We start from the raw sequence: 25,335 nt of genomic DNA, 5'->3' as shown, positions 1-25,335 counted from the left end.
CTAAAATTCTCGATAAACACTTTAAATTCTTGTGAAAAGACCGGGCCATTGATTCACTCCGGAAAAATCAAGGGTTTTCAAGGACGATGTAAAAATTCCAGGACTTCCCAGGCCTTGAAATTGACACTTCTAAATTCAAGGGTTTTAAAGGTTTTCAAGGACCTGTGCGAACCCTGTTACCCTGCCTGAGAGGCTTACAGCAGACAAGTTTGCAATCTCTTAGATGTCACACTAAACAATGTTGTGTAGCCCTAAGATTCCCCAACTTGCTCCCATCACATTTCAATTGATATCTTTTCAGTACACAGTAGTAATAATTACTACAGTAATATAGCAAAACCTCGTTGATACGGCAAAAAAAAAAAAAAAGAAAAGAACTGTGAGGGAGAACCGTACTATAGGGCATTTTTAGTATTCACAATTGAGAGTGCAGTAACTGGGAAATCGTATGAACTGGGAACGTGTCAATGGGCTTCTACTGCGTTCCAAATGAGCCCAACACTATAACATGGGTTGGGCTACGTACAATGCAACTTATCCCCCCAATAAACTAAAATTGCCAAAAAAAAAAGAAATTACCCTAGTAATGGTAAACGTGAAATTTAAGCTTGGTGATGTTTTTGAACAAAAGCCAAGGCAGCGTTGAATACCTCACGTTAGCTACTGGCGGGACTACTTTAAATTTTATCATTAGTTGTGGTGACACAGCCACGAGCTAGAGCCCCAGAGCATCCGTCGATGCTTCGTCCCAGACTCAGAGGTGGGTGGTTACAATTACACAACAAAACTGCACATCAAAACCACACACAAACAATACACTTTTAAATTGGCCCATACAACTGGCTAAGGGTGCAAGTAAGATTTTTTAGATGCGGAGCATCTCATGCTCAGGGCTGTGTCCCTCCCTCCCTCCCTTGTTGTTGTCCGCCGTCTGCACTCTACTGCGCATGCGCGTCTCTTCAGCCCCGTCAGCGCTTGGGCTGACGCCAGCGCAGTCCACTATAAAAAAGAAATAGTTACGTGGCGCTTGGTTTCGATCCCACGACTCTCTTGCCGCAACGGGAGGTACGTGGCGCTCTTCCCACTGCGCTGCAAACCGAGATGGGAGCGTGTACTACGCACGCGCCTTATGTCCTTCACTCATTCAAACTACGTCAAGAAGCTACTGATACAACGAAGGCACGCGAAGCTGAACGTCAACGGAAACGACAAACTGAAAACTAATGGGAACTTCAGTCGACTTCGCATACTACTCAGGGTTCCCCTACGGGAAGATGGTAATTTTTTTTGTCTACAAGTGCGCGCTGCAGTTTAATGCAATAGAAAAAAAAAGAACAAAAAAAAAGGCGAACAATGCTCTCGTGCAGAAGCCGAAACGTTTTTGTTTTATAAACTTTCATAATCATAGTTAGTTTTTAATTGCTGTCACTGCAGTTTAATGCGCCAAAGCAAACCCTCAGCCATGAGGTGCGCCGTGGTGAAGTGCTTCAAATTATTTGTAGCATACTGTGATCCCAGGATTAATATTGCCCATGAACGGGGATTATATCAATGCCACGACGACAAATAACTAGACAAGACATGCTGTGGCCTCACGGAAGATGCCAAGACCAGCCCTGAAAGACAATGTTCAGCTTGCACTGCACAAAATTAAACCGCAACAACACGGAGTGCTGTCCTCTGTAGTAGGCAAAATATTTGACACTTGTTTAACCAGACTGCCGCAAGATGGCCCCAGCAGTCCAGCTCAGCCCAGGCATCTTGCATTGCACAAACAAAACTGTCTTTTAGTTCAAAAGCGCTGTATTACTCTACCTCTGTTGGTTTCGCCAGGACATTCCTGAAGCCTTAATTGCCAAGAGTCTCGTATTTTTCAGTTTATAACTCGCTTGTGCAAAGTTCGTGCTCAATGCAAACACGTGGCGGATTAATGTTAGGCCTAATGCCATGCCTCAAGGTCCAACGCTGTCAACTGGTAACTGCAGCTCGTCGTACAATGAGTACGCTGATGCTGGGCATGTCATAAGGCTCAATTTGACGGTAGTCTAACATTAGGCCTAAAAATAGGACGTTGGGCACAATGCCACATTTTAAGGCCTAATGTCATGAATTGGTACCTATTAGGAAAAGACTCACTGTGGTTATAGTGTGTTGAGCTGCCGGTACCTGCTGACGTTACTAAAGTTACCACTATTATTCATCACAGTGACAAAGCCCCACACCTGCAGTACAGGATCGGCTTGTTGCATGCAATCAATATACTACTTTGAGTGGAAGCACCAGATGCAGCGGCCACAAGAAACTTGTGCCATAGTCCAAAGCTTACGGAAGTGCTACACTCCCTAAAAGTACCACATAACCGCTGTGGGGTATATTGCACTACACTTGACAAGGAATTTATGCTGATTTTGCGCGATAACCTCCGGCTCCCACACCCGAACCATCTCTCAAACTTTTCTTCTCCAAACGCTATTCCCCGTCACGAACGTTCACACGCACACCCACAGGAATTACTGACCAACTACTCCCGATTGCTCACTGAAACACAACACACACAAACCCATACACACTTTGGCACCCCCCAAGGTCCCGTCCTTACCTGCTGAAAATTCAAGGGCCCCGGCTTAGCCCCCACTGTCTTAAGACATTCCATGAGTCCATCCTTTGGCAAAAACAGCTGTTCACAGGAAGGAGAGACGGAGGGAGGCACAACGGTCAGCCAAGCACTGCGCCCTCCCCACAACAGTCACGGTCGCTCCTGACTAGAAGACAGCGCGCAGCGGTGGTCGATTCAGAGCACTGGGAAACTCGCCACGCTTGCATTAGGCCTCCACGGCTCCCAAAACGCAGTCACTTCTTGAAGTGTGGGCAGAGTTTCTGCTAGGGACTGAGCTCCACTCCCTTCGTTAGCTGCTTACCAGCAATTAGAGCTAACTTTCATAGCTTGGTTTTTCTGGAGAGAAATTAACAGATGAAGCTAGGCTACGCAACAAAAATGTCAACAGAAAATAGCTCCTACCAAGCAAGGGCCTACCACACATTTTCCGTTCGCGTTAAGCGCAAGGCTGGCGTTGAAGCGTGTTTCAATTCAGGCGGGAGGCTGAAGTGATGTCAAAATGCTATAGCACACGGCGAATTTCGTTAAATGTTAGAAAAAAAGAAAGAAAAGAAACAAAAGAAGGGCAATTGTCAGAAAACAAAAACAAAAGCAAGTTAGAACAAAACGTAGCAGTGGCTAGTGGCTGGAAAAAAAAAGAGGTTTCATCTATTACTTGCGCAAAGAAGACACATTGTTTTGGGCGATTCAGGCGAAGCAACGCGAAACAACTTAGCAGCAAAAAACACCGTAATAGGCTTAACTATGTCTAGGCAAATCACGGACCAGAATCTTTGGTAGGAAATGGCAGAGGAAGAAAAAGGGCAACAAAAAACTAAGGCGCTACTTTCTATTTTGGCTGTGATGTCGCACTGCTGGTCACCACTAGATGGACAAAGAAAAAAAAAAATCGGTGACAACCCCCTGCAGACACCCTTTTTAATGGCATTACTCCGATGATGACAATTAGGCCTAACCCACTTTCTGTCATCGTGCCCGGTAAGTGTTCTCTCCACTTACTGGGCAGGTAAGTGGAGTAAACCTCCACTCACAAATGTGAACATGTTCAAACGAAGTTCACAACATTCGAACATCACATGTTCGAATGACGTAAACATTGCACGTGACGTTCACATCATTTACAATGTTCAAATGATCTGAACATTGTAAATGATGTTCACATGATTTATAATGTAGCTAGCAGCATCTTTTTTTCTTCTGCACGCTTTTAAGGTAAAACAGTAGCACTGGACCTTTCCTTGGCGTTTCATCCACCTGCCAAGAATGGGCTCCACCAGTAAAAAAAAAAAAATGCTGCTACGAAGTTGCAAAAGCTTGTTTGGGTGTGAAGATTATTAGGGCTAGTTGGTTCACAATCATGGCGGAAAATAGTGCACAGAAACGGCGCCTATTTCTTGTCTTCCGTTCCGTTTCTGTGCGCTGTTTTTTGCCATGGTTGTTTAGGGAATAGTAAACTGACCCTGCCAAATTGTTATCGTCGTGTAATGCCATTAAACCCTGCGCGCACACACACAAAAACAAGATGTATACGAGATGCTAAGAACATGAGATAAGCACATTTAGCGCAGGAACTACCACGTGTTAAGGACACGGAACACAGCATGCAGAACCTAGAAAAGCTCAGTTACGGTGTCGGAACACGCAGGCACCACCAGAGAGCCACTAACTACTCCTGGCCGACAGATGGCCGGCCATTTTGCGGCACGAAAACGCGCAGAATCGGAGCCACCCAGACACCACCAATGGAGAGAAGAAACGAATCGGGAGGGACGAATCAAAAACCAGTGCGGGCGAGAGAGTAGGGAAAAGGGAGGGAAAAGGGCTGGCGATTGGGGAAATCGGAGCCCTTTTGTCCCTTTTCTTACCTGGTCGAGCGATACTCGGCTCATGCTTTTCTACCTGCAACAGTATACACACACACACATACAGGGCACGGGTAGTGAACTCGGAAGGGACGAAATTACTCTCAGGAGAAAAGAAAATAAAAACCGTAATTTGGCAATGCTTGTTTTTTTGGAACTTGAGTTCATTTTTGTTCCTCAGAAAAATTTGGAAGCGTTTTTTTAGATTTTTTTCCTTTTTTTTTGTTCTTTGAGGAGTTGTGTACAGGCCAGCACTTGCCAGTTCTTTTATATATGCTTAAAGGGGCCATAAGGACAAAATACGAGGTTGGTTCAATGAAAGGACTGGTTTCTCCCGAGAACAATCATACCAGTTTCACTGAAAACTTCAAAGAACTCTGATATTAAGCCATGGTGATCACTGCGTTTACTATATACGTACGGCATGATTAATGATAACGGTTTCAGTGTTCCACCGACAGCATGCTGGCTTTGAGAATGAAATTTGAGTTTTCATTACTGACAGCGTTTTTTTTTTGGTTAAAATATTTTTCGTGGCTGGAACTGAGTGGGTTGAGTTACCTGGGGCTAGTTCTTTTAAACTGAACCAGTTTGCATTTTGTCTTCACAGCCCCTTTATTATTAATAGTAAAGAAAAGACATTAACAGGAATGCAATTTGCTAGGCGGAGAAAAAAGTACCAAAATTTATTGGCCTCCCCACGTTGTTGAGCTGTACACCTGTAGTTCAGAGATGCACGGCTAAATGACAACTGTATTGTATGTATTAAGAATTGTTCCCTCACATAATTAACAGCTTGCATGTGTGCATTAATTAAACGTTTTAAAATAAGAAAACAGCCCATCAGAGTATGATCAGTTTAGGCTAGGCCTAAATATGATTACTGTTAGGCCTAACAGAGTTAGGCCTAATTAGGCCTAACAGTTTAAGTTAGCCCTAAACTTCGCAATTATTTTTCAACATATCAATAATCAGCAAACTTGCATTCCCGTTAATAGTACAACATTAAAGAATGTTGTGATGCTATTCAACTTTGCTTGGCTCAGTTGCTGGGGGACTTTAGCCACAATTACCATACACCGAACTTCACTTTTTTTTTTTTTTAATGGCCACACAACACTCAAAGGAGTACAGACACCAGACCGTCGCGTGTTGTTTTTTTCTGTAACAGCATAATACACTAATCAGTATAATTTCAAGAAGATGCCAAAGCATTAATACTTTACCTCGGTATTACTTAGCTTACTTTTAATGAACCCCGTTACCGTGCAAACGCTGTTCTTGGTAAGAGGAATTTGCAACAAGAGGTTTTGCATTACTGCACTGCAACTGTTCATGAAGAAGGCACACGCGTCCTAAGCTGCAGCTCATTATAAACAGGCTTTTACCGGATAGTTTTGGCTACCGGCCATTGGCCACCAAGTGGCCAGGTTTGGTCCACTTACCTTTGACAATAAGATTTCTTAAGGCCTCTCTTTTTATTATTTTTTTTGCAAATACAGCAAACATCAAAAACGACCATGTCGCAAGACACAGGGTGCCTTGCTACAGTGACTCCAAACTAGAAATAAAGTACAGTTGATGCAGGTCTGCTTCTGACCGCAGGCTTTTTAAAAGGCCTTTAAGGTCGCAGGAAATGAAGCACTCGGCACCCCTCTTGCGGGTACGAAGTTTATTGTCTGTACTCCTTTCAAGGGCAGTGGCACTGGCTTTTTCAACCGCTCCAACGTGCTCGCACCAACAGCCGACAAGGCAGTGCAAGCACTGAGTAATGCAAGTGAAGAATTGAAATGGTAAAAGCAATGGCCCACAGACCAATCACAGCCACTCTCACACTGAACACTCGTGCAGCCAACGTTTCCAGACAAAAGGGAACCATCGCCATGGCCCAAAGACGGCCTTGGTATCACACACACCAATCTGTTTTCAATTTTGAAAACGTTCCTTTTCCAATAGGTGTGGGTAGTGACTAAGCAAGCAAGTCAGGCAGGCTGCTAAATTGAGACACCGCAAATGGTCCTTGAGTTGTGCGTTGGGTGTAACTGAAATAACAAACGTCCACAAGACTGCAATCCCTTTCTGGCTTTAGACAAGTACCGTCAACAACCCCCTTAGGCACCTTTCCTTCGAATATCTTCAGTGTCTTAGAATACAGGAAGAGGACTCGGCCTACCAAACTACTTTCATTGCCCCGATTTCTTTTTTAATTTCCAATCATTTGTTCCAGATTTTCTATTTTTTTCAAGCTACCTTGCCTTTCAATGTATGCCAGTGTTTCAAGGCAATTCCTTGAAACACTACCAGTAGGGCTTTGAAATAAATGGGTGAGAGAAATCGTCTGTCCTCGCCGAGTTTTGAGACTGCTCTCAGATGTCTCGCACGTTGTCCCAACAGCCGGCCTTCACATTTGCCCGTCTAGAAACAGTTGCTGCACGTGTGCACGGTTTCGCACTCTCACCATGCATCGACCCACGTCAAACGACGGGGAAGACCTTTTTTTTTTTTGATCGAGTGGCATTGAATATGAAAGACTGCCCTTATGTGGACGGAAATCACAGCCTTAAGAAGAACGAAACAGGCCTCAGGGTATATCTCAGCACCCAGAATGTACGGGATAACCTTGCACCTTAAAAAGGGACACTGAAACGAGCTTGTTCTGCCACACTTGCAGTGGCCCAGTAATTTTAACTGCAAACAATATTGAGATTCACCATTCAAAAGATGGTAGGGATGTCTACTAATTAATGCCTTTAAAGGAGCTTCAACAATCAACTCCTACAGGGTTTCAATGTCGGGAACATTGGGGGCAAAACTAGCCTTTTCTTGTGGGTTTTACGAAACTGTTTTACTGGTGTGTTAATATCCACCGATACACACCAAGTAATTGCCTGCGTCCAGTGTCCCTCTAATATTGCTAGTAAGCTGACTCTGAAGTTGCTGGACTTCAATGACCTTCCACAAACGAGGTAATTAAAACCAGGCGAAGAGCCAATGCATCCGTTGTATCTTATTCGTTTGCCTTGGCTACTGCAGATGCTTAAAGCACGGTGATGGCTTTTTCTTTTTTTTCCACTTTGTTTGCATGACTTACCTTCGTATGAAAGAGAGCTACACTACCCAAAAACCTCACTTCCCAAGGCTGGGTGCTGGCGAAGGTAATCAAACGAAATGACAATTTAGCAGCCACATTGGCCTGCCTTGTGTGATTAATAAAGCATTACTGCTTTTGTCAACATTGTCAAAGAAGATTTTCTTGGGACACATTCTGTGTAACAATCTTTTTCTCTGTTACGTTCTTATGAGGTAACTCTGAGAAAGTTTTGTTTTTATGCAGAGATTTCCTCTCAGTAAACTTAAGACATGACGCCTCAAAGAGTGCACCTGTGTGTACGAGTTTTAGGGCGAGAAAAAGCAACGGGAGTTGGCATAAAAATTGTGCAAACTTCCAAATGGCTACAGAGGGTGCCCTACCGCGGCGAGTTTGAACAGGCAATGAAAGCAAGTGACTCAGAAACTATGCATGACTGTACACGTTAATGGTTCGTTTTTTCAGCAGGGAACACACAATTTATAGAGCGTATATGTATCAGAGGAGGCAACTATAAAGCTTACAGCTTAATTGGAAAGAATTTACTTCATGCTTTAGGCACCAAACCTATACCAAGGCTACATGGTGCGTCAGACTCGATGACTACCGATTGATTTATACCACGAAGAGTTCTTTTAATGTGCACCGAAATTTAGATATGGCTGTTATTCTCTGTCACCACCGCCTGAAGAACCGCCGTAAAAATTGAAGCCACAACTATGTGCTCGGTTGCACAAAACCTTAGCCACTAAGGCGCCGTGGCGGGTACTTCAAACCCAATTAAAAAGGCACCACAATCAGCGTAGAGCAATTCATTAGCGAAAAAACGAGAGGACCATTTGCATTTGAACCCTGTTATTTATGTGGACAGGAAGGTCTCCCAAGTCAAGGTCCTTGTTATTGCACCTAAATACGTGGGCTTACGAGCCACTATATAAGCAGACTCATCTTACTGAGCAACAAAACAGCCTTTTCGATTTCTTGCTACTCGCACCGTAAAGCTTTTGCCGGACCTGAACCTGAAGAACGGCGCGACTTTTGACACCACAAGGAGACTATCGGCATGGACGTTGAACGCATAATAACGGCAGTTCTCAAATTAGCGGACGCAACGAGTTCACATGCGCAAGTAAGTTCGTCTAAACGATGACCATTTTGTCCCCACCCCTCAGCGAAAGAAAAAAGCGCGGCAAATTGCATAGTGAGGCACGCGTGGGCGGAGTCGAATGGCTCCACTCACTTTTGTACACGCTCTTTTAACTCGCGCATGCGCGAAATTACACTTGAGTGCGATTGGGGCAAAAGAAAAAACAAAACAGCAGCGACCACGCTTCAAAGCGCAATCGCGAACTTAGCGACGGGCCGCGTCAAATCGCCTCCAACGCGCGCGCGAGAAAACAGCTAACGCTGAAAAAATCAAATTAGCAAGTCGTTTGAAAAAAATCATCACGGCAGTCATCCACGGCCTGAAATATAAACGAATACATAAACAAATGCGAAGTTTTAGACGTTCCGACCGGCGTCATGACAACAAAGGACGCCCGACTTGAGCCAACAGCGTGCCACGCGCGAAGTCCGTGACACAACACACCACAAACAGAGTTCAAGTCCACTGTCTCGACCTTTTACTAATAAAAACCTTAAATCCAAGCTCGAAAACTTACGTTCACGGCAATCCGGGCTTGCATTAACCAAGACGGCAGTCCGCGACGGAGTGAGAGCCAGCGCCAGCCAGGGCTCGTGAAAGGAGGGAGGCCGCGGGCCTATTTACTATGCCCTCTTGTCGGAACATGCCCGGACGCGCTCGTACGCTACGCCGCGAGTGCTCGCATTCTTGTCGGGATTGACCATCTACCTCGCAATATCCAGACCTCCTTTCCGGCTTGTGTTAACAAGAGCCGTGATTCACAGCGCCGTCACTGACATGTACGGGCTCGACTTTTTCGAAATTTTAAACGTTCGAATTTGAAAATTCAAACTCCGTCTCGCCCCTCAGGTTGGCTCATCACGCGCCGCAGTTGTGAGAGGAAGTTTACGCAGGCGTATAACTTTATTCAGACGGTGGCAGCTTTTTATTTTGCGAACCATGCGCCCGATAACGTTCGATTTTCACGTTAGTAACTGTTCGTCAACGCGATTTACGCGGAATCTACGAAGGAAACGTGTACAAATGCCGTAATCGCGATGGCTTCCAACTGCCGTCCGGTGTACCGAAGATTTTCGCAGGCGTTTGAAAATGTTAACGCGGTACAAATTTCTTGGAAAGATCTCATAGGATCTTCGGGCCGAATATTTGATAAGAAGAAAAGTAACCAACTAGCAAATTTCGCTTACCAGCAATTTTTCAGGGTAGGGCTCGTAGACTGCCTTTGTTTTTGTTCCAAAGTTTCAAGTAGTTCGTATTCCTGCCACTAGGCACATAGTTCCTGGCTCCTGGTGTTTATTTTAGCGCGGAAACTGATGTTTTTTCGGGGCAAAACGGTAAATATGCCAAATTTTGTCCTTGAAAATATTTACTGATGCGTTAAACTGCTAGTTAAACACTTTTTGTGTAGGTCGCTTCGTTGGTTCTGTGTTCCAGGTGCACAAAAATGAGACGAAATAGTTTTGTTGTGTGTGCTTTCCTATAAACAAAAAACTACCAGGCATTACTTTCAGAAGTTAGGCGCTGCATTTGTTTCTTTCAAATTAAAAAAGAACTACATATTGTAAACGCTAGTTAGTAATCCAAACATTCAGATCAAGCACAACTTTGAAGTGAAGCAGCGCAGTGAGCACACCAAATTGGGCCAATGAAATTTCTCGAATTCGAAATGGCGCGATCCTCTCAACCAATCACACTCCGCGACCTAGGCTCTGTTCGGGTAGCGTGGAGTGGCGTTACTTAGTGTTTTCGTTTCCACGCAACCATAGAAACGCTTGGTGGGGGAAGAAGGAAGCTCCGTGCGCACGCCTCGCCGTACCGGTATAAAAACTCGCGTCCACCGTGACTTGTGATGACCGGTGACAGCATCAAACGAGCAAAGATGTCGTCGTCTCTCGATCAGCTAAAAGAGATCACCACCGTGGTCGCCGACACGGGGGACTTCGAAGGTGCGTTGTGCCAACACCTAGAAACTAATCCCACCACGTGCCCTCAATCTCCCCTCCCGGCTTTTGCATAGCTTGCGCTGCACTTAAACCGGGTCGTTTTTTCTTTCGCTTCGTTTGGATCTGGACGTAGTTAAAGCGTAATTATTTAGTGTCTTACGCCATCAAAGTTGGTAGCGTGCATAGAGCGTCTCGAATTTGTGGTTTCGTCCGTAGATAACTGCATGCGATACCCGCTGCAGTTTCCTCGGTAGCTCCGTATCCGCTTGGGAATTCCTGGCGGAAAAGCCTGCGTCCTTTCGCAGCCTGTACGCTGCCGGCGATTCCTTTTTTTTATATTTTTGTGTGACCGAATATGAGGAGCTTGCTCAGGCCGGCGTTTTGATTATCTGCGGTTGCGATCACGTGACTGTCTCGTCGAAAGGCGTGGTCTTGCCGGGACACCTTTAATCCTAATTTGAAACACAAGAGACTCATCTGCGTGGCTAAATATTGATTGCGATGAGTGGGCTGGGCTATTCAACTCCGCTCACTAATTATATTGTTATTACTGTTGCCTTGCATGCAATTAAACTTACTTCGTAGTTCACATATGACACCTGTTCGAGCCTGGCAGCTTTTCCGAAATGTTGGCGCTTGGCATGACACCCCGCCCCCCTTAATTTTATTTCGTAAACCGTGATGTTTGCAGCTGTGCCGAAATCATTGTGCTCTGCTAGATGGGTAGTCCTGAAAGAACGCTTCCAAATAAGTCACCTTTGCCTAACTTCTTTCACGGTTTCAAAAAAAAAAAAAGAGAGAAAAAAAAAATCACACAAACTTAGAACTAGCACTTCAGGTCACTGGCATTACTAAGCTTGAAACGTTTTATATGGGGCACTACAGGTTGTCAGAGCAAACTAAATATAGTTCAATATAGCTTCAAATTTCCCAGCCTTAATTTCAAGTCTGTTGTGTAGGCAGGTAAGCTTTATTACTTACGAATTTTGCCTTCCTGTTGTGACTTCACTACCTTCCACTGGTGAACTTGGTCAAAGTTGCGATTCTCGAGTTTCTTCCAACTTTGGGTGGAAACCTACAAGTGCTTCCTGTCAAGGTGCTTGTTGCTTCAGTTGCTGCATGTCCCGTCTTCATATTGTGCTAGCCTTAGAGAATTTCAGGTGACATTCTTTGCGAATGTGTTGCGAGGACTAGATTAGATGGTTGATTGTGGTGTGTCAGCACAAATGTCTGCCATTTGACGAATGTGCAACTCAAAATAATATTGCTACTGGGCAGCTCTGCTTTGCCAACAACACGGCAGAGGAGGTGTTCGGCATGTTGCGACCTTTGACCTCTGTTCCCGCATTCAGTGATGAAGCAGTACAAGCCCACGGACGCCACGACCAATCCTTCACTGATCCTTGCCGCCTCCAAGCTTCCCCAGTATGCGCACCTGGTCGACGAGGCCGTCAAGTACGGCAAGAGCCACGGAAAGTGAGTTGCGGCCGTGTTTCGTTTTTCGACATTTTTGCCCGTTGGTTGGAGGAGCAACCTCCTTCCGGAGGCAGTGTGAAACCTAATTCAGGCATCATGAGCTGTAGTCACGATTTTAATCTCCACGTCATTGTGTGGATGCATGTTTTTAAATGTGACACACTTACGTGTCATCCTTCAGAAATCCGTTCATCTTTAATGCTTGAAAGAGTGCGCTGCATAGTTACATGTGGGGCAAATGGTTCATTTTTGTCACTCCAATTATCAACAATTAAACTTTTTTTTTTTTTTTCAAGAAAGAATGAATACTTCTGCCGTGGCTGCTGTGATGGAAACATGACCACTGTGGCATTGTGGCCCCCAGCAGTCTCATCCAGAGTGACTTGTAGCCTTTTGTGAGGTGTTCCGTTTTGGGTAAGATTGGTGGCACGGTGCGGTTCCACGGTGGTCGTGATGGCCAGTTCTGTGTTTTTATTTGACTTCTAAGCAACCAGGTAAGCCACGTTGGCAGCAGTTGGTGTTTGACAAAAATAGAGCAGCAAATGTGATTTTTGAGCAAGGTTCAACCCCAGACACATAAGCAGTTCACATAAAAAAATGTTTGAACTTCTAAAAAGGTTTTAAAGGTTCTCATTTTCTTCTAGCACCTTGGGGAAACTTCAATTATCTGCATTTTTCTCCTGTTCTTGCCTGTCCTTTAGCATGCTATGCTTGTCCCAGCCCCTATTCGCTTTATACGTAATGTCGATCCCGTGCTATCCCTAGTTTTGGCAGCGTACGCATTTGACTGAGCCCAAGGCAATGTTTCAGTACTCATGTGTGTCCTTGAAAAAATTGATACCCCTTGATTTTGAAAAGCTTGTTTCTAAGGCCTTGAAAATCGTCCTAGAGTCTTTATAGAACCTTGAAAATCCGTGACTTTCTTGAATTTTCCTTTTAATCGGCATGCAAGCAACGTAAGGATAAGGGAGACCCAAGTGAATGTTTATTGCTTTTTGATCTTGTTTAGCATATGCAAGTTTGCATTTAATAACGCACTGAAAGTGATTACAGCTTTAGCTTTAGATTAGAAATCAAGAAAGAAAATTTGGTTGGAGCCATTATTTCAACAAGGGGGTCTTGCCTGGAGACATGTCCCTTTGTTGAACCGTGTTCTCCAGCAATGTTCTTATTTTTCTGCTATTTTTAATCCTTCAATTCAGTCTTTTTAAACTTTTGAACTGGCAGTGTTGCCCTTCAATACCCGAAGAGGGAGCCGTTGAAGTCCTTGAATTTTGGTCATATAAAAAACCGGCATGGATTCTGTTCTTACTGGTATCCCCTCCCCCTCTTTCTCTTTTTTTTTTTTTTTTTTCCCCACTTTTGTTGACACATCCACTCGTTTGAGTAATCTCAGGGCAAGAATTTTGAAATCGCTGTGACGCTATGGAATATTTAAAAGAACTGAAGCAGCATGGTTTAGCTCTCGAACTCTGTTTCTAATCCTCAGTTTCTTGCCTGTGGCTTCGAGTAATACAGGTGAACTACCCCATGAGTTCGGAATATCCCCAGTCCACTTCTTTTCCACTTTCTATTTAAATCTCTCTCACTCATTCACACCTGCACATAGAAGCAGCGGAATGTTCGGTTGTTTCAGATTGTACTGCACATACTGTATTTTCACGCGTATAACCCGCCTCTGCGTATAATCCGCACCCCACTTTCAGCCCGCCGGGAAAGAAAAAAAAAATCCTCTCGTATTTCCCGCACATTTGATACGGGAAAGGCTGCACCAAACCTATTGCTCAAGCAACACATCGCATACTATGTAGACAGAAGAAGCTTATATTTAGCAAGTAGAATACGCTGATTGCAAGGCGAAAGTCGCAGTTCACTAATACAATTCAGTACAGTACAGTTCAGTTCAATTCAATCCGGAGTGCGCTCATCCTTGTTTTTTCTTCCTGGTCCTTGTATGTTTTCCACAATCGCTGCCGTGGAAGGCTTAGTCAGTGCTACTGTGTAGGGGCTTCACGGCAAAACGCGCATTGCCGTGAAGGTGCATTAAAAGAAAAAACCCCGCGTATTATCCGCACCCCTACTTTACCGCTGAAATTTTCATTTTTGGTGCGGGTTATACGCGCGAAAATACGGTAGCATATTCAATGGCTTTGTGGCATAAAGTAGGTTAGATCTGCATTCTTTCGTTCAGTTCTCGGCCATTGGGTTTTGTTGAGCCCCTGTCAATGTGATTTATCGTCATTCTGTTGCTCAGTGGTGCAATTTTTTTTCCCTGGCTTTCTGGCAGGCACTTGCAGCTGCTGAGGTGTACATTTACTTTACATTCGCATCTGGTCGGTGTACGTGTATGCAGTGTGACACTGAAGCAGAATACAAAAATTAAAGCCATTCCACTCAATGTGAAAGCTGTCGGAAGTGCAGAGCAGTGATTCGCCATGATGGGCTGTACCGCCGTTATCCGCTTACTGCTACCACCCCACGCAATTCAAATTTCCCACCTTCGCAGTGCTCGCGCGCCCCCCGCCTAAAACTGTGCCAGCGGGAGTTCTGTTCTCTTTGTGCTTGCTTTTCCTCCCGTACGTGCCGGCGCTGCACTGCCACATTTTGCGTGTACTATGGTAAAAACCAACCCAACGGGCGTCCTTGTCTACAGGAACGCGGGCGCTGCCGGGTAATTACGTATATTTTTTCCTCCAGTGTACCTATAGTTTTCTTTGCACTAAACAACGGGAAGATGTATGGCAAGCCCCAACGTTTCACGAGTTTCGAACGCTTATGACCATATAAACTGCTTGGCTTTCGAAGCCTCTGGGGTACGCCGCGAACAACAGCGTTACCCCGGGACGCCGTCTTGGTGCTCTATATACTTCAGTTGAGCGAGCGAGCTAGGATGACAAGGCGAACGCTTAAAGTGCTCTGCACTTAAAATGTAGCTGCATGTTCTTGGTGTAATGTTTCTCCAATGACCAGTTGTCTGCTGTTGCGATTCTATTGAACCACAATACAGCGGTTAACTTAGAGTAGCTTTTGGCCTCGACACTGGTAGAGAGGATGACAGCACAAATGCAGAGTCAAGTCACTTTGATTTTTGACCACACTGTTTAGGAACGGGTTATTATGTCTTGGCTTTGAATTTCTGCAGTTTCCAGTCTACTGAGTGGCTGAAACTGGAGCTGAGCACTTTGAAGTGCTTTAGCCATGCGCTTCAGTTATCGCATCCGAAGTAGTATTCGAAAATAAATCCAAAATTCTCTCAAGGTGCCAGCAGGAGTGAGCGACTTGCAGTGCTTTTTTTTTTTTTTTTTTTTTACACTAGAATGTGTGCAAATAGACATCATTTAAACTAAATATCTGTTTTGGGGTACAGCGGCTATATTCGGCAGTTTGGAAAGGTTTGTTCCACTTTTCAGATTTAAATACAACTGCTAAATGGAGCAGATTTTTTTTTTTTCTGATCTTTTAGGTACCGCTTATACGGTGTCCTCTGTTGTTACAAAAGGTTTTTGTTGGGGAAATTTGGAGCAATCGTAGAATTTCTTTCCACTCGAAGCTCTCGTCATTAAAACCAGTTAGTAAAAAAATGAGTAATACTTATGTACTTTACTTATTTAAAAAAAATCGCAGTCATTTAGCTTTCCCCTCGAGTCGGTGCTGTCTTCGCGGAATATGTGCGTTGGGCCGTTGGGCTACTAGTAAAGGATATCTCGGGGGAGGGGTGGTTGAGATATGTGCATGCCCAAACGTCTCCCAAGGAGCTCCAGGCCGACAAACTTTTCTTCGGATAAGATTTGCCTTGTCAAAGTTGCTGGCTCACACCAGTTAAGATAGAAAGTCCCCAAGGGTCGCTGTGTGAGTCACCGTCGTGGGCGACGTGCAGTCATGCCCTGGGCAAGACACTTTGTCATGCTTGACGGCATGTTCCTTCGCGCATAAATACTTCGACAATGGAACAAATAAGAAACACCTAGATTGCATGGCAATTTCTGCTGAACCAGTAGGACGCTATATATTTGCATTTCTTTTTTTCTTTAACCCGACCTTTTTTGATAACGAGCGTTCTTACTGCGCAGAGAACGGGCAGGTCTATTGGCGCTGCACCAAGGCTATATCCCCGCCCTCTCCTTCCGAAACTACGGCGGGTTTGTTTATTAGAAACAGTGAGCCAATTGTCCGCACAGACGCGTTGCTAAACGTGCGGCTGCGAAGTTCGAACTAGTTATAAAGCTTGCAGGTCAGCTAACCGCCTGTTTTTTTTCTCCTTGGTAAAGGAGCGGTTAAACGTGCCGAGTTTGACCACGCTCCACTTTCCGTTTTTCGACGCCGGCCTCACCCGATTTGCGGCGTGTTGGTGATCGGGAGATAGCCTTTGATTACTTCCGCGCACCGCTTACAACAACAACAAAAAAAAAATTCAACGCCTTTCAATTCCAATACCGAACGCGTGCTGCACGCGTGACCTTGTAGCGAAACCTCTACTTTTCTCCCGGACGCTTTCTGCTGACTTTTCCGCGCAAAACGAAACGAAAAAACACGCGCTAAGGCCCTTCAGTCCCGCCGTGCGTCTCGAGACCGGCTTTGACCGCGCACGACGACGAAAGCGCGAGCGTGGTGCCAGCGCTAACGTCGAACGCGGATGCGTCCTTGGTTTCGTAAAACAAGCCCTCGGTCTTTCTGCAGGCTTGACCGACGCCGCCCCCTCGCCGTCTGACGTCGTCAACGTCGTTTCCCAAGCGCAGTCAGCCACCTTTCTTTTTCGTTTTTTTTTTTTTTTTCGCCGGTCTTTATTCCGGGCAGCCATTGTTCCGGAGGGCATGCCTGCGCCTGTCCCCCCCCCCCCCCCCCCCCCCTTCCCGTCCCTCGTTTTCTGGCTGCGTGGTTTCCTTGAATGTCACGGTGTTCGCTGCTGCCTGCGGTTTCCTGCTGCCTTGCCTGCTTATTTAGTTTCTTTCATTATTTTTTTTTTTTACCTTTGGCTGGGCAGTGGGGTCGGTGTCCGCGCTTCGACGCCTTCCGCTACGCGCGGCGGCTTGGCGCGTCTGGTTTCGGTTTCGCCGCTCGTTGCTGCGCCGGCAAGCCATTCACTCTATGACGCGATTTCGTGGCACTCCAGTGTAAAAAGAAAAAAAAAAACGCAGTTAATGGTTTACTTTTCTCGCGATAGCGCTGGCTGGCTGGTATAAATTTTGAACCTAGGCCCGTGGGCTTAGTTCCGCGTAAGCAGTGCTTGACGGTCGCTTGCTGTATTTATTTCTTCACGAAGATTATCGCGGCTTTGAGGGTCCTCTCTGGTCGCTGCAGTGACTCGGCAGTTTCTTCGGATGGTCGCTGAAAAAAAAAAAAAAAAACTGCCGAATAAGTCCGTGACCTGTGACTCATTTTACGAGGCCGACTCGCGTGCACACTGTCGGCAATTTCCCCGTCGTCCCTTAACGTGAAGGCCAGGCCCGCGTTCTGTGGCGAGTCTCTCTAGCAATGGAAACTGACTGCCCACGTCGTTGGGGCTATGAGTGGCTGCTTTGACCGAAACAGCTGATTCATCCTCGCCATCCTGTGTTCAATGAAGCTTTTGTCTATCCAGCAGGAAACGAGGTAGATCTTTTCTGGTAATTCAATACCCTCTTTGAAATATGCCATCAGTTAATCGTAAAAGAAAGTGTCATCTTCAGATGATGGTTGGTGTAGTAGTGAGCAGCAATGGCTTGATGTGGTGGGTGCTGGAGAACTGTTCGCTCTTACTTGTGGCTCTCCAATTACCATGACTGACTTCTCTTTTGTGATCTTTCTTGTTCTTTTTTTTTTTTTATTGTGTCATGCCCAGAGCCCAGGATTTCAGATTTCACATATATCATGACTAATATGTGGTACGTTGTGGCCCAGCAAGCGATACAAATGATGTTAGTTGTGTGATGTATGTGCTAATTGGCCATGGCGGCTCAAACGTCTATACCACACTGCACTTCATCTTTGAAGGTGGATTATCATGGCTATCACTCATGTGAGCAGCCAGCCCCCAAGAGTTTACCCTCTTGGGTAAGGGTGGTGTGTCAGTGGCGTTGATGCTATTGGAGAAGTTCTCCTTCATCCCATTTCATGGGGTGCGGCCTCTCAAGACGGCTTCCAGGCTTCTCACATTCCCTGGCGTAGTTGTTCATTGCAGGCAGCGTTGGCAAAAAGCCGTAGACTCTGCTTTCTCATCTCCGGCTCCAACGTCCTCCAAACAGTTGCCGGTACGTCACGGAGAAATGACCCTATTCGGACGGTCGGCAAACCCCCAATGGTGAAGTGCATCCGCTCTTTTGTGTATATCCATTCAGATATGTAGTGCAAGTGTCTGGAAGCATCTCGTGGGGAATCGCTGAGATCATATTCTTGGAGTTCCTTGCGAGACTTGAGCAGGCGTTAATTCTGTTGCGTGTTCTTGTCTTTCCTTAGCGATTTTAACGGGGAAAAATCAATAGCTGATCGATTTGGGGTGGTTCCCCTCTCTCTTCCCACCCCAGGAACCCCGAGGAGCAGGTGACCCACGCCCTTGACAAGCTGGTGGTCCTGTTCGGCACGGAGATCCTCAAGATCATCCCAGGCCGCGTCTCGACCGAGGTTGATGCCAGGTGAGGAGGGCAGATGGGTTGGAGGTTGCAAGGTATTGGGGGTGCTATATGGTAGCATACATTTCAGTGCCTAGTGCCATTTAGAGATCCTTGTACCAGTTAGTTCATTACTTGTACTAGTTACTTAGTTTAATCCAGGATAGGTTAAACAAAAGCATTTGGAAGTAAATGTCAAAGATGGTTTTGCTGTTGTTGTTGTTGTTGTTGTTGTTGTTGTTGTTGTTGTTGTTTCCCTTTCAATACTGCAGTGTTGGGACAGTGTGGCATGGAAGCGTTCAAGCATCGAGTAGTTCTAAGTATTATGCACTGAAAACTGGCCCGTCACCTTCACTGGCAGAAATGTGAAATTTAATTGAACAATAACATTGCGATTGCTTGCGTAGAATAGCCAAGTATTGAAGCGAACGTTTGTGTGATTTCATTTCGGGCAGGCCTTGTGTATAGGGCAGTGCTTTAGCCAACGCAGCAGGCTGTTGCTTTGAGACTGGTTTTCTCGTCTGTGATGCTGTCAGCTTTGCTGCACTAAAACTCCCACTTTATAGGAAGCTGTGTCATGTGGTCAGATAATGCCAAAAGTGAACAACCTGTGCGTCTGTGCGTGTGCTTGCTTTTGAAAAGAGATTACGCTTAAAGTGTGATGTTGTCTGCTTCTTCTCACCTAGTCTGTTTGTAATCGCTGCTGTAATTTATAAGTGCGAAACATTGCAGGCATGACTCGTGTTGCATTCAAAATACTCGTAATGCACTCTTTGTGATTCTCAGAGAAACAGCTGGCTGGGGTGATCAGGCACAAGGGGCAACTTCCGTTGTCGGTCTTTGGTCGTAGCCGATTAGTTTTGTCGTAACAGACGGAGTTAACCCCTCTGTTGCGAAACACCGGGCAGTTTTTTCCCTGCTAACAGTGCTGGGTGTCTCCAGTGTTTCTTTTGTGTGCATAAAAATCTGATTCAGACACGTCCGCTGTCTGTGCATATCTCGCAGCTATCGAAGCAGCAGTTCCGGCTTCTTTATTAAGGGGGGAGGGACACTGCTCCTGAAACAGCTTCCTGTAATTGTGACGTAAACTCTCTGAAACTTGTCAGTCTTGCTGCTTTTTCGCCACTCTTTTCAAATATGCCATTGTTTTTGGAGTCAGTCAGTTAGTTACCAAGGCAATTGGAGATAATTACGCATTTTTGAATGACAATAGGCAAAACAGTGTTGGCCATAGCACTGTAATCTTTACATTTTCCAATACCAGGAACCCTGTGAGTGCAATAAGAGAATCTTTTTTTTTTTTTTTTTTTTGATGCACTACTTGAAACGAATTTGATAGCTCGTTAAACTTTGGTGGCACCAGTGGGTGGCAAGGGACCATTTTAAATGTCCATTTCGAACACCAATGATTTAATGAGCTGTAAAATTGGTTCCAAGCGGTGCATCAAAAAAGATTCTCGTATTGCACTCACCAGGGTTCATGTAATGTAAAGATTAGTTTCATGGCTAAAACTGTTTTGTCTATTGTTCCTCCAAAAAATGGCTAATCTCTAATTGTCCTGGTAACTTCTGACGCAAAAAAATAATGGCATATTTGAAATCAGTGGGGAAAAAGCAGCAAGACTGACAAGTTTCACAGAGTTTACTTGACAATTACAGGAAGCTGTTTTAGGAGCAGTGTTCCCCCCCCTTAAGCATAGCAGAGTTGTGGTCCCAACGAGGCCTTGTGTTGATGCGTCGCAGGCTGTCGTTCAACAAGGAGGCGTCCATTGCCAAGGCCCTTCACCTGATCAGCCTGTACAAAGAGCACGGCATTGACAAGAAGCGCATCCTCATCAAGCTCGCCTCCACCTGGGAGGGCATCCAGGCCGCCAGGTGAGGGGGACGGGAGGGAAGGGTCCACTCGCCTCTTAGGGGCCACGAACACCAGACACAAGTCTGACTCGCCAGAAAGAGGGTGCTTTGGTTCGGTAATGATACCAATTTTATCACAAACTTCAAACGAATAATTGAGATATTAAAGAAAACAGGAAGCAGTGCTGACTGCACCAGCCCCTTTCCGACGATTTCTGTGATTTCAGATACCTGTTTGAGAGATTGCTGGCTGTTGACCAAAGCCACCGCCTAGAAACATAACTGGGCAGGGTGTATACCAACCTGGAAAGCAAAGAAAACCTGGAATTGTCAGGGAATCCGGGCACATTTGGGAAAATTCATGGAATTGTCGGGAAATTCTTCAAAAACATGGCTCGGTCATGGAAACTGAGACGGTTAATTACTTCTATCTCCCAGCTGACTGCCAACTGCTGGCACAGCCCTACGCGCAAGCTAGATGATGCTACAAATTCTCTGGATGGTCAAAGGACCTATTGTCCGTAGTGCTAACAGAAGATGGAAGAATGAATTGAACAGGAAGTCAGGACATGGAGGTACTCGCCAAGATTCGGAGCAGCAATCATAGGATGGTTCGGTGTATAAGGCGGAATCTCAAAAGAGAAGGAGGGGACACTAGCGGAACGTAGTAAACCCACCATGGAGTCGGGTAGAGCCAGGATGCAGGAGCCAAAATAATCCTTCAGAACCAATTCGCGCTTTTAATTGATGAGAGCAAAGACAATGTTGACATGCTAAATGACAATCTAACAACAGCAGTCACGAACCCTGCAGTAGCTGTGGGAGAAGCAGCATGCAGGAAACAAACTGGAAAACCAACACCGAAAACAAAGGAACTTATTTCCAAATGTAAGAACATGAAATTGTGAGTACAGTGGGTCAAATTGAATTAGCAGGGCTGTCGAAATTAGCAGATGTAAAACAAACATTTGTGCGTACAACATGGTAGTGATCGAGGAAGCACTGGAAATAGGAGGAAGCTGAAGAGCAACTAAGAGGAAGCTAGCTATCAGCAAAGTCAATGTACGCACTGAAAGATGAGTAGGGTAGCATTACACAACATTTAAGAGATAATAAAAGTAGTGGAATGATTCTACACCAGGCCATATTCATGTGACGTTACACCAGGGGAAACGACTACGAGTACAGGCTTCGCTCACAAAGTCCCACTAATAACCAAAGACGAAATTGGAAAGGCTCTCAAGAGCATGAAAAGAGGAAAAGCTGCAGGTGACAACGACATAACCATTTGCCTTTTAGAGGAGGGAGATGATGTCGTTGTGGAGAAGCTTGCTAAACTAATCTCTGAATGTTTAAAGATTGCCCATAGCCTGGAAAAACGCCAACATAGTTCTGATTCACAAAAAGGCGGACACCAAAGACCTTGAGAATTGCAGACCAAGCAGCCTGTCAGTTGTATACAAGCTGTTTACCAAAGTAATAGTTAAGTGCATAAGTGACAGCCTAGATTTCCAACAACCCAAGGCTCAGGCTGGGTTTAGAAAAGGATACCCTACAATGAATCACATCATGTCATCAATCTAGTAATAGAAAAATCCACAGTATAATAAACCTGTTGACTTGACATTTATATTCTATGAAAAAGCATTTGAGTCAATAGACACCACAGCAGTATTGGAAGCATTAAAGAACCAAGAAATGGAGGAAACCAACGTAAGGCTCCTAGACGAAATATGAGGGATGTACAGGCAAGATAGTCCCTCACAAGCAAACCAACAGGTTCCCGAACCTAAAAAGAACTATGACAGGGAGATCCCATCTCACCAGAATTATTCACAGCATGTCTGGAGGGGCTATTTAGGAAGCATGACTGGGAAAATGCAGGTCTATGAATAAAGCGGGGAATACTTGAGCCATTTCAGGTTTGCAGACCACAAGGTCTTACTCAATGAGTCTGCAGAACACAGGCAAAAATGCTCGAACTACAATCGGAAAGTGGGGCTGTCAAACAAAAAATAAATATGAATGAATCTGAAGTAACGATGTAACAAACATGCTGAATGCGCCCTACTCAGCCTAGGTAACGAAACAACTGAACAAATTGAAGAATATAACTACTGATTCCAGTGCTGATTCCAGCCATAAAAAATAAATCCGGTGCAGAATAGGAATGGGTTGAGGTGCGCTCAGCAAGCACTCACAGATAATGAAAGTAAGCTACCTCTATCCCTAAAAAGGAAGTTTAACAAATGCGCTCTACTGGCGATGTCAAACTGAATGCTGTCCAACGGGCCATGAAGCGAATAATCATACGAGTAACACTTAGTCTCCTGGACAGGGTAATGACAGAGGAACACTTCGCATCCTAGATCAGGGAGCAAACTCGAGCAGAAGGTGTCGCTTAAAATAAAGAAAAAGTGGGCCAAGAGGTTAACAGAATGGGTACCCAGAGACGGGGCTACAAGAAGGGGAAGGGCAATAACACGGTGGATGGATGAAATGAGGAAATTCGGGGGAAAAGGATGAACTTGGGCAGCGCAGGACAGGAGTGGGTGGAGGTCAATGGGAGAGGCCTTTGTCCTGCAGTGGACCTAAATGGGCTGTTGTTGATGATGATGATGGCGGTGGTGATGAAGGAATGGTTGTATTTGTGGGACTGTGAAGAAAGAAGAGAACCGCTGCTCTTGTAAGAGAACTTGCATTGAAAATGCAAAAGCTCATGAAAAATGCAGAACTTCAGACTTTTGCTGCAGCGAGAAATCAAGTCTCTGAAAGATTGAAAGGTGTTCCATTTGTTATTGCACATCAGTTGTTGTGCCTTTTTAATACTGTATTTTCTGCTAAAGGATCCTTACAAGCAACGGTTTGTAATCAAGTAGTGTGTTCTACGGTTTATGCAAGTGCCCTGTCCTTTTTTTTATCACTGGATGGCTCGCTATCTGTATTTAGAGTGTTTGTTGAGCAAGCATATCAGTCAGGGATTACGCTTAGAATTGTAAGGGAAAACCTGGAAAAGTCGGAATTTTAAAATCTAGAATTGGTAGACACCCTGCTGGGGGGACCTCCGGTTCTGTTTGGTCAGATCACTCTATTGCCAATGCCCAGTTAACCCACTGGTAACTGTGCTTTTAATGCTTGCTTCAGTTAAAAATGTCTTTTGTGGCTTGCAACCCACTCAGCTCCATTCCAAAGACTAGTCCTTTCAAATGAAACAAGGTTGTATTTTGTCTTCATGGCCTGTTATCTTTCAGTTATTCGTAGAGTTATGTCCACTGCAAGGTAAAGGCCTCTTTCACTGACTGCCAACGGCCCCTATCACGCGCTGTCCAAATCCATTGTTTGCCACCAAATTTCCTTATCCTGTCCCTGCATAGTTTTCAGCCATCGCCTTCTCCTAGGACCGTCTTGGCCTCCAGTTGTCCGTTCTCTGCCTTGCATATCGAGCCCAACTCCACTACGAGCTAGGATATCGTCCTCCTGAATTCGCTCGCTGATGTACTGCACTCGTTATTTATAGTTTATTTATACGGTTCTTTATCAACTTATCAGGTTACTGCATGCCTGCCAGGTTTCCCGAATTTTGGTAGCTTTGTTGTACGAGTGTACGAACGACTCAAATCTCCCGAATACGCTTCCATGTTTGGCTGTACCTTCATCCCAGTCTGTCCACATTGCTACAATTCGAGCTACAATTCAATCGTGCACCCATTGACATTGTTATCAGTAAAGAGCTTAAAAGGCATAGTGGGCCATGCGCGTAAGTTGGACTGGTTAGTACCACAGAAACGATGAATGCAAGAGGCAGTTCACCATAGTTAAAAAAAAAAAAGTGCGCCCAGTTCAGAGCATCCATGTCTGACACAACCGTCGCTCGCGATCTTTCGGGGAAGTGACGTAGGAGTAAACATTTTTTACACTTCACAGTATTCCCAGGACTTCCTGAAAAAGGTGGCGTCAGCAACGTCGACTCGCAAGTGGTGTAGCTTTTTAGTAGTTTGGACGAGACAGTTCAGTTCCTGCTATATTCTAACTAAATTAAAAATGCGTGTAAGTTATTCCATTCCGTTGCTGCTAATTTTATAGCCCGCCCCCCGATCAGGTCTCCCTTATGCCATCTTGGCGAACCTGGCAGGTATGTTAATGCCATGTTTGCACAGATCCTTTGCCGTCTGTTCTAATGGGTAGGCCTTGTTAATTGCGTTGGGTGCAGTTTTTTAGTAGTTTCTTTTAGTTTCATTGGATGCAGTTTCTGAATTGCGTTAGCTTTGTTAGCTTGAGACACAGATGCACGAGCATGTTTGTTTTGGCAGGTCTGCGAAATTGGGTGTGGTGAGTGCGCACTGTGTGGGCAGTTACAAAGGTTTGGGAATGACACAAGCTGAGTAGCCTTTGATCTAACAAGGTAACTCGTCATCTTGCCCATGCTTAATGTCCAATTTACGGCTGGGCGTCTATTAAAAATTTTAATCTGAATAATTGGGTGGCGTTATTCGATAAATTCATTGCTTAATCGGTTTGGGCATACCTCGGCAAAACTTGGCGCCACTCACTCGCACTTGCTTGGAAAAATGTATTTGTGCTCGTGCACTCGCTCACACTCGTGCTCACTATTCGCCCTCCACCACTCGCACCCAGTCGCGCTCGCCAGTCGTCGTCTCCCCTCGCACGCGAGTGTCTGCAACAGATCCTCCCATGAGTCGTGAAACTGAACAGTATCTGTCCACAGCATCAGAAGGCCATCCAAATCGTATTATCGCGTAGCGA

General features: G+C 45.2%; 2 protein-coding genes across 6 annotated transcripts in view; one reads left to right on the top strand and one right to left on the bottom strand.

Annotated features, from left to right (window-relative positions):
* LOC144141165 (E3 ubiquitin-protein ligase Mdm2-like) overlaps positions 1–10,135 on the bottom strand; it is a 48,940-nt gene extending 38,805 nt beyond the window's left edge. The window contains exons 1-3 of one of the 5 annotated variants that reach the window (XM_077672713.1): positions 9,902–10,135; positions 4,483–4,516; positions 2,600–2,677 (exon numbers count right to left, since the gene is read on the bottom strand). In XM_077672713.1, coding sequence (XP_077528839.1) covers positions 2,600–2,677; positions 4,483–4,506 — 102 coding nt within the window. In that variant the 5' untranslated portion in view covers positions 4,507–4,516; positions 9,902–10,135. Of the gene's footprint in view, positions 1–2,599; positions 2,678–4,482; positions 4,517–9,231; positions 9,879–9,901 lie in introns of those variants that run through there. The other 4 variants (XM_077672717.1, XM_077672714.1, XM_077672716.1 and 1 more) reach the window with 4 other exon arrangements.
* Positions 10,136–10,468: 333 nt separating this feature from the next.
* Positions 10,469–25,335, top strand: part of Taldo (transaldolase) — a 29,324-nt gene continuing 14,457 nt past the window's right edge. The window contains exons 1-4 of the mRNA XM_077672719.1: positions 10,469–10,660; positions 12,010–12,133; positions 18,634–18,741; positions 20,461–20,592. Of these exons, the coding sequence (XP_077528845.1) occupies positions 10,564–10,660; positions 12,010–12,133; positions 18,634–18,741; positions 20,461–20,592 (461 nt within the window). The 5' untranslated portion in view covers positions 10,469–10,563. The remainder of the gene's footprint in view (positions 10,661–12,009; positions 12,134–18,633; positions 18,742–20,460; positions 20,593–25,335) is intronic.

The sequence above is a fragment of the Haemaphysalis longicornis genome, unplaced genomic scaffold (assembly GCF_048455015.1).
Source record: "Haemaphysalis longicornis isolate Haplotype H1 unplaced genomic scaffold, Haemaphysalis longicornis Haplotype H1 scaffold_6, whole genome shotgun sequence".
Taxonomy (NCBI): Eukaryota; Metazoa; Arthropoda; class Arachnida; order Ixodida; family Ixodidae; genus Haemaphysalis; species Haemaphysalis longicornis.
This window is presented reverse-complemented; position numbering and strand designations above follow the sequence as displayed.